The sequence below is a fragment of the Vombatus ursinus genome, unplaced genomic scaffold (genome assembly GCF_900497805.2).
Source record: "Vombatus ursinus unplaced genomic scaffold, bare-nosed wombat genome assembly UNPS02014801.1, whole genome shotgun sequence".
Classification (NCBI taxonomy): domain Eukaryota; kingdom Metazoa; phylum Chordata; class Mammalia; order Diprotodontia; family Vombatidae; genus Vombatus; species Vombatus ursinus.
In genome coordinates, this window is record NW_020954579.1 from 1,447,020 (window position 1) to 1,456,107 (window position 9,088).

At 49.2% G+C, this 9,088-nt stretch overlaps 1 protein-coding gene across 2 annotated transcripts in view; it reads left to right on the plus strand.

Moving 5' to 3' along the window:
• The window catches only part of ORMDL3 (ORMDL sphingolipid biosynthesis regulator 3), a 9,282-nt gene extending 229 nt beyond the window's left edge, over positions 1 to 9,053 (plus strand). The window contains exons 2-5 of one of the 2 annotated variants that reach the window (XM_027873169.1): positions 1,242 to 1,290; positions 6,710 to 6,907; positions 7,952 to 8,103; positions 8,509 to 9,053. In XM_027873169.1, coding sequence (XP_027728970.1) covers positions 1,279 to 1,290; positions 6,710 to 6,907; positions 7,952 to 8,103; positions 8,509 to 8,644 — 498 coding nt within the window. In that variant the 5' untranslated portion in view covers positions 1,242 to 1,278 and the 3' untranslated portion in view covers positions 8,645 to 9,053. The remainder of the gene's footprint in view (positions 1 to 1,241; positions 1,291 to 6,709; positions 6,908 to 7,951; positions 8,104 to 8,508) is intronic. The other variant, XM_027873170.1, reaches the window with a different exon arrangement.
• Positions 9,054 to 9,088: the final 35 nt, after the last annotated feature.

A 9,088-nucleotide genomic window follows, 5' to 3' on the forward strand; every position in this document is an offset into this window, starting at 1 on the left:
GGGGGGGGGGAAATCAGACGAAAAGGGGTCCAGAGGAGGGGGGGCCCAAAGGGAGACTTCGGAGGAGGGGGTGTGCGCATGTGCGGGGGGGGTCAGAGGAGGGGTATGCGCATGTGCAAAGGGGGTCAAGGGGGTACTATGCAAGGGAGAAGTCAGGGGAGGGGTCGTGCGCATGTGTGGGGGGGAATAAAGGATGGGAGGAGTTGTGTGCGCATGTGTAAGGGGTCAGCAGGGTGTGTGTATGTGTAAAGGGGGTCAGGAGGGGGTGTGTGTTATGTGTAAGTAGGATTAGAAGAGGGGGCGTGCGCATGTGTAAAGTGGGGTAAGAGAGTGTCGGGGAGGGGGCGTGGGCATGTATGGGGTGGTCAGAGGGAGAGAGTGTACGGGGAGGGGGCGTGGGCATGTATGGGGTGGTCAGAGGGAGAGAGTGGACGGGGAGGGGGGTGTGCGCGTGTGTAAGAGGCACTGAGGAGAGGGTGTTAGGGGAGGGGGCGTGTGATTGTGTGTGAAGCGGAGTTGAGGAGGGGGGTCAGGATGTGGACACGTGTATGGAAGGGCTTGGGGGGTTGTTGTCCAGGCTGCCCAGGCATATGTGTGTGCGGGGCTCGGGTGAGGAGTCACGAAGAGAGGGGTTAACAGGCCTGCTTATGAGGGGTCATGGGGATGGAGTCATGCTTGGGAGAGGTGATTATGATCCTGTGTATTGGAGAAAATCGAGAGGAAGATGGTGGGGATGGTGTGGAGAGATGGTTTGCTCTTGTATATGTGTTATTGGAGAGAGGATTTGTATGTGGGGGGACTGGGAAGGAGGGATCAGCCGAGTGGGGCAGTATGCCTGTGTACATGGTTGGGTATTTGTGTGTATAGGAGTGCCCAGGGGCGGGGGGGGGGTAAAGGCCCAACTGGACGGTGGGGAGATGTCCATCTGCACGGGAAACCCCGGGGAGGAGGGAAGGGAAAAAGGGGCAGTGGTACTGAGGGGAGGTAGGATACTATGCAAAAAGTGTAGAGAGTGGGCTCTCTGGGGGATAAAGGTTTGACTACTTTGGGGTCAGGGTGAGTGGAACAGTCAGCGCAGACTGAGTGAGGGACTCTGGGTTGAACTGGTGGGTCTGAGTTGTAGAGCTGTGCCCTGCTGTGCGGTGGCGGTGGGGAGGTCCTAGCTCAGCAATCCCCAATTTTAGTTGAAAACTCCTCCTCCTCCTCTTGCCTCTCTCTGACCGAACTCCCCCTACATTTAGCTGTGTACTGAAGCAGCTGTTTCCTAGTCTGAGAGGAATGGCCTCTGAGGTGAGTGGAAGAGGGGACTGGAGAGCTGGGGAAAGGGTCTCGAGGGGGGAGGTAGTAACTTGGAGGGGAGTCACATTTTGTTGCTTGGATGGCACAGAACGGGTCTGAATTTCCCCTCCAAAGAGTAGATGGGTTGTTTTAAAAGGCTGCTTCTTTCTTAGGGTTCTGTGTAAGGGGAGAGGAATTGAGGGGTCGGGCATTCTTATGTGGCTGCCAAACTATAGGCATATCACCCTGGTATCAGGTTGGATGTCCAGCAAGGAAAAGCTCTGGAAAGTTCTGGGAAGGGTTGTCTGGCAAGGGATCGGTTAACAAAACCGCTCCAGGCTGTAGTCTGGCACAGATCAGGTTATGAAACCAAAATGAAGGAGCCACAGGCACTAGAACTTGTCAGCCTCAGCTGCTGGTGGGGACTGTCTGCAGGCTCACTAAAGGACTACTACTTTTTTTTTGTTTTGTTTTGTTTTTTTGTTGTTATTAATTTATTTTGATTTATCACCAATCACTTCCATAAGCTTTTGAGTTTTAAATTTTTCTCCCCCTTCCTCCCCAAGACTGCACGAAATCTGATACAGGCTATACATATACATTCCTATTAAACATATTTTCACATTAGTCATGTTGTAAGGAAGTATAGGACTTCTTTTCACCCTAAGCCTTAGAGACCTTCCTGGCTGGTGGTCTCTAGGAATAGTTGGACTCCAGGAATGGGAAATATTATTAGTTTGTCATTTCATTTATGGGAATATTGGGCATTTTAACAGGAGGTATGCATGTAAGGCTCCCTGGCTCTCTTGTCTGTCTGTCTGTTTTTCCCACCCCTGGGACTCCTGGCAGTTTCTGTCCTCCCATATCTGTTACCTACATATTGCATTTGAGAATTTCAATTGAACTACCCAACCTGGATTAAACTGGGAACTGGGTAACAGCTGGAATGGCAGTCATTGCTACTATTCTCTCCTCTAGCTCTCCCTGCTATTAATCAGTCAACAGGTGCTTTCTGTGTGCCAGGGACTATGCTAAGCACTGGAAATAACAAGGAAAAAGCAAAGACTGTCATTGTCCTGAAAGAGTTTACATTTTAATAGGGAAGACATGTCCCCATATAAGCACATATGAGATACATACAAAGTAGATGAAAGATCCCATGGAGGGGAAATTATTAGTAGCTGGGGGGACTGGGAAAGGCTTCCTGTGGAGGTGGTGTTTGAACTGAGTCTTGAAGGAAGCTCTGCATGCCGAGAAGAAGAGGAAGAGCATACCAGACATGGGGGAACAGCCAGTACAAAGGCACGGAGATGGGAGATGCTATCTGTTGTGTGAGGAGCAGCAGTGTGGCTGAATCATAGCGTATATGGAGGGAGTAATGTGAAGGAAGACTGGAAAGAGGCAATGAACCAGGTTGTGAAGAGCTCTGTGCCAAGCAGAGGAGTTGGCATTTGATCCTGAAGGCAATAGGAGCCACTAATGTAGGGGGAGTGGGGAAAGGGGATATATTCAGTTTTGTTCTTGAGGAAAATCGCTTTGACGGCTTTGTGTGGAGGATTGATGAATTGGAGTCTCCATCCTGAGACAGAATGTTTAGGATGCCATTGTAATAGTTGAGGTGGGAGGTGATAAGGGAGCTAAGGTGGCAACTGTGTGAGTAGAGAGACGGGGATGTATGTTGAAATGTTATGGAGAAATGACAAAATTTAGCAACTGATTGTATATGTGGGATGAGTGAGAGTGAGTTGAGGATGACTCTGAGGTTGTGAATTGGTGTTCCTGGAAGGATAGTGGTGCCATAGGAAGAATAGGAGAGTTCAGAAGAGGGGTCGGCTTGAGGGGGGAAAGACAGTGAGTTGTATTTTAGACATGGTAAATTCAGATTCAGGACCAGGACTCAGAAGAGAGACTAGGACAGGGTATAAGGATCTGGCAGTCATCTCCATAGAGGTAGTAATCTAACTTATGGGAGATAATGAGACCACCAAGTCATAGAGTATAGAGAGAGAAGAGAAGAGAGCTTAGGATTGAGCCTTAAGGTATATACCTGGTTAGTGGGTGTGACATGGATAAAGAGCCAGCAGAGGAGACTGAGAAGCTGTTAGGCAGCTTAGAGATGGAAAAAGTTCCCAGAAGAAGTGGTGATCAACAGTGTCAAATGTTGCAAGAGAAGTCAAGAAGTATTAGGACTGAGGAGAGGCCACTAGTTTTGGCTAATAGAGATCTTTGGCAACTTTGAAGAGAGGAATTTCAGTTGAATGATGAAGTCAGAAGCCAGCTTACTTAGAATTTGTTTAGAAGAGACAGAGAGGAGAGCCAGTGCAGACACTGAATGTAGATGGCTTTTTCAGGGAGTTTAGCTGAGAAGGAAAAGAGTCTTAAGCCTATAGATGGCAGAATAGTTGGATCAAATGAGGGTCGAATTTTTTTTAAGGATTCAAGAAACTTGGAAACGTTTTTTAGGCAACAGGGAGAGATGGAAGATTAGAGAGAACAAGGAGAGGTGGGAAAGGGGATGAGATCTGGGATTCACAGAGAAAGCTTGGCTTTGGGAAGGAGCCGGGCCAGCTCTTCAGACACTGAAGTAAAGGAGGATAATGGTAGTCTTCGTATGGATCCTGAAGGCCTGGGGTCAAGAGTGATTCTTGGCCCCATCTTGAAGTATCCTGAGGGCTGTTGGTGTTCCTGTCATTCTCTAGGTGTGTGTGGAGAGTCTCCCAGGACTTATGGCATTATTAGAGTCCTAGAGGAGACTCTGTCTCCTTCCACTTTCTCATTGTCATTAGAACTTGGTGGCTCCTTCCTTCCCAGTTACTGGAGGAGGATTCATTTTATTCTCCAAACTTGGGGTCCTAGGATCACACAACCCTAATGACTAGGCAGTGAGAGGATGAATCACAATCAGAATTCTGAAGGTAACAGGAATTAGTGACTCCCTGGGTTTTGGTTCTTATGCATCAAACTGCCCCAGAAGTACCTGTTCTGGGGAATAACACACACTTTCACCTTTATTCCACCCTCCCACTCCTGTATCTGGGCCAGTAAACAACTGAGCTACTTCCAGTTTTCTAGCTTCTTGTATTCTTGTTTGGCTTAATTACTAGATTTAATAGGCTGTAGTGATTAGTCCCCCTGGAAGCTTAACCTATCCAGGTTTCACTCTGGGGCCAGACTCCCTTGGACTTTGTAACCCCATGTGGATATATGTTTGTTACAGAGAGTGAAGGTTTCTCTTGAGATCTTAAAGCCCTAAGCCTGAGAAAATGTTGTGTTGAGAGAAGGTTTGCCCTAAATGTCTTAGGAAACGTAGAGGCTGGGACCCAAGATATATGGCTCCTGACAGTGTAGGATCTCTGGGCAAAGGTAGTCTGCCTCCTAGAACTGATGGGTTCTTTTGGATGAGGAAATGGGGCAAGTTCACACTTGGACTGTGTGGTTGGGGTGGGGTAATATTCCTTGGAGGCACTTTTCTTGTTCCCCTATGTCCTCCAGAGATATGAGACCATCCTTTAGGAAAATACCTTGTGGTCTCTACAGGCACTCCCATGGTGTCAAACAGGCCATGCTGTTAGCCCCTCCCTTCTTGAGCAATCAGTAAGAGCTGTTCTAGCCAGGGGGGAGATAACTGTCAGCTCCCTCCTCCAACAGGATGCTAGGGTCATCTGGGAAACAAGAACAGCCAAGCTGGAGACAAGAGAGCCCCCCCAGGAGACTTTAGCAGACAGAAAACAAATGACAGGCTCTTTGAGGTGAACTAGGGGCTGGGGAAAGGGGGTCAGGGCGAATGAAGAAGTTGCTGCAGTCAAGAACTGGCAAAGGGTAGAGTCTGAAGAGAAGTACTTTCCTGGGTTCCTGGCACAGGATGGAGCAATCTGAGCAAGACCGAAGGGAAAGCTGAGGCCCACAGGCCAGGAGTTAGTTGGTGCTCAGAGAGGGGCATAGGCTGGGAAAGTCACTTTGTTATATATATGTGGCTTTCCATGCTTCATTGATCCCATACTTAATACTTCAAACATGTTTAAACAGCCCCCCCCAAAAAAAATAGGGTCTTCCTCTTGCCCTTGCTCCTTAGCCCCTCAGCCCACTTCTGGATGCGTTGACTCTTGATTTTTTCCAATTCCTGTGCCAGTCAGAATGTCCTGGGAAGCAGGAGAACTAGTTGGGCTCCCACAGGTGGATGTGGAAATGACAAATGGTGTGAAAAGGTGCCACCTCCTCCTCTTTCTCTTCGGATAGGAGAAGCAAACCAGAATAAGGAAGGGCAGAGGAGGGAGGAAGTATTGAAGAGGGATGGCTTTGTGTTCCTGATGGCCTCAGGTACAGGAAGAAGGTTGGTGGATACTGACCAGGAAGCTCCCTTTCTTTTCTGCTTTGGATTAAGAAGGTTGACAGTGGTAGTGATGGAGGGGTGCCTGTCTTTGAGGCTTGGCCTCAGAGTTGGTAGCATCCAGAGAATTTCTTTAAAGGGAGAATGGCACATCTAGCGGGGCTGGCCAGTACAACTTCCATCTGGGTCTCCCAGCTCGTGGGGTAGAGAGGCAGGATCAGGATCTCATTGGAAATTGTCTTTGCCTTGCCAATCTCTTAACCCTGCATTAACCTTTTGTGGTGGGAGCATCATGCATCTATCAGTTTGGGGGGTGGCTTGTGGAGAAGTTACTAGTAAGACACACTTCTGCTGCTGGCCCCTACAGGTCCAATCCTCCCACTCTTCCTTCTGATCCTGCATCCCATGGGGTAGGAGTTGGGACCTGAGGAGAAGAAAGGAGGCACGGGTTTTCCTTGAGATACAAGAGCAGCCTTGAAGTTGAGGTTCCTATTGTGCTGCCATCAGAATGGTTAAGGTGGAGATTAGGGGAAGAGGGAGGGTTCTGAGAATGTCCTTGGCCCTCTGGCAAGGGTAATTTCATTTCTTTCTGCAGTTTTATGAAGAAAGGATTATTTCCATTCTGATAGGAGTTGGGGGACTACAGGGAATTGGTTTTCCTCTGTAGGTTCCTGCTGCATTCTATTCCTGATTCCTCCTCTGCCGTGGGGAGAGGTCAGAGGACTTGGGAATGACATTTCCAGCTGCTTCCGGTTCCTCATTTCCCAAAGGACTTGTCCCAGTTGGGGCCGGGTTGAGTGGGGGCGGTGTTTAATCTCTACCTTGCAGTATGAAATAGCAAGCTGAGTCCATATTGATTTCTCACCTATTCCCTTCTCAGGCTTAGAGATTAACCAGGTGAATAGAAGGGAGCCTCTAGGCAGGGGAAGGGAAGAACCTTTTCTGCTGCCTTTTTTGGGGGAGAATCTGGATCTATGGGGAGTGGAAGACAGGGTGCTTCAGCCTCCTACCTCTCCTCAGGAGAACTTGAGTCTTGTGCTGGGAGAGCCCAAAGCAAATGTTTGAGCTTGAGTCTACCTCCAAACCCCTATGTGCTGGTTTCAGAGCGGCGGCCCCAGGGGCGGCAAGATGAATGTGGGAACGGCGCACAGTGAGGTCAACCCCAATACAAGGGTGATGAACAGTCGGGGCATCTGGCTCTCGTACGTGCTCGCCATCGGACTCCTCCACGTTGTGCTGCTCAGTATTCCTTTTGTCAGCGTCCCAGTCGTCTGGACCCTCACCAACCTCATCCACAACATGGTGAGGATCTTTTGTGTGTCGTACTTTTTAGTTCCTGATTATCCTGGTTGTATTCCTGGCGTGACTCAAGTATGGTGACCGCTGTGCAGGTGATCTGGCTATGTTATCCAGCTGGCTGACATGGGGACAACCCCAGGTGTTTTCTTATCTACTGCTAAACAAATGACTGGGCCCTGATTTGGCTCTTAGGGTAGTTGAAGTCATCTCCTCAGCTCCTTATTTTTAAGTATCCTTCCCCTTGTACAGATCCCCAGGAGAGATTTGTGACAAAAATGAGTGTATAGGGATGGTAACACAGAATAGGAAAGCCACTGAAAGCTGAGCTGAGGGCCAGGAAGAGTGTCTATAACCCAGGAATCCCTTGCTCTTGGCCCTATGTTGGTCCCTTTCCCCCCACTATTTTTAATCAGTCGTTTTCTTGGGCTAGAATCTGGGTCTGTTCTCTATTTTTGATTCCCCTATTCTTTGGCCATCCCTTACCAGCCTAAACCACTGAACCAGATTTAGTATCATCCACTGGAGCTTAGACTTCTGCCCATTATGAAGGAGATTAGGGACAGGAACCCATCTCTCCTTGATCCCTGTGGGAGGATGCTCCCTAGCCAACATCAGGGAGGCCAGGACCAGGCCGTCTTCGTTGGGCCTTCAGTGTTCATGCTGCTCCCCTCTCCCCTTGTGCACTTTCACTTGAGTTATGACTCCACTCCCCTGCCCTCTTATCCACACATGGAGTCATCCTCTAGTGTTCTGTCTTCTCTCTGTTGCCAATCTCCCAGTCATATAGTCTTTGCCTCTTGGCCTATAACCATGTGCCTACTACTGCCGGAAGGACCTGAGCTTTTAACCTCATGGCCTTCTTCCCAGATTGTCTTTAGTTTATGGTGGGTGGAGGTGGCGGGAGTGTGTGTGTGTGTGTGTGTGTGTGTGTGTGTGTGTGTGTGTGTGTGTGTGTGAGAGAGAGAGAGAGAGAGAGAGAGAGAGTGTGTGATTAACTCCACTCTGTGGAATCTCCAAGTGGCTCTGATACAAGTCCCCTTCCTCCAGGGTATGTACATCTTTCTACATACAGTAAAGGGAACACCCTTTGAGACACCTGACCAGGGTAAGGCACGGCTGCTTACTCACTGGGAACAGATGGACTATGGTGTACAATTCACGGCCTCCCGAAAGTTCCTGACCATCACGCCGATTGTGCTGTGAGTGCCCAGGGTGTGGGGTTGGTGCTTAATGTTATCTTAGGCGGAGCCAGGATAGCTCTTCTGAATAGAAGGACCTGGCATGACATACTTCTTTTCCCTCCTGCTGTTTTAACTCTGTAATGGGCCTTGGGAGAGAGAGGTAGGGAGCCTTTTTTTTGAAAGATCAAGGGGACAGACTCTTCCCCCTGGAGTAGGGCTCTTTTATTTTCTGTACCTTGACCATTAACCTCTTGTGAGATTGACTCATGGGCCAAGAGGAGGTAAGAAGATGATGTATACAAGGGGCAGCGTACCTTGAGGGACCTTCCCCTCCATCCTCATTAACAATTCAGAAATCCAGTCGGGGAGTGAGGGACACTCTCATGTGAGGACCTGATACCTCTCATTCTTCTTCCCAATCAGGTATTTCCTAACCAGCTTCTATACCAAGTACGACCAGCTCCACTTCATCCTCAACACAGTGTCTCTGATGAGTGTGCTGATCCCCAAGCTGCCTCAGCTCCATGGCGTCCGGATTTTTGGGATTAATAAGTACTGAGGCCCAGCCCCCTCCTTGCCCTGCCCTCGGGAAATCTGAGGAGATGAAGATGAAGGGGGCCTCCATGCAGGTGCCCAGAGACTGATGTTGAGCCTGTGGGCCTAGTTAAAGCTCTCCCTTCCCCTTACTTCCCCCACCCCTCCCCCCAGTAGTCAAAATGGAGTAGCCTTTAGTGGGGTTAGAGAGGGGGGTTCTCCCCTGTTCCCCCCTCCCTCTCAGTGGCTTTGTCCCCTTTTTGATTTTTCCCATTTGGATAGAGAATAAATGTGGGAGGGGTTATGTGGTACTTAAGTGGGCCCAGCTACTTGGGCTGAGGAGGGACAGAGGATGTTGGGAAACCCCATGCATTCACTGTAACTCTGGCCAATGCACTTCAACCCCCCCCCCCCAGGTAGGGGGGCAGAGGAAATGGTACAGCCTATAGATCATATTTCACTTTAATTC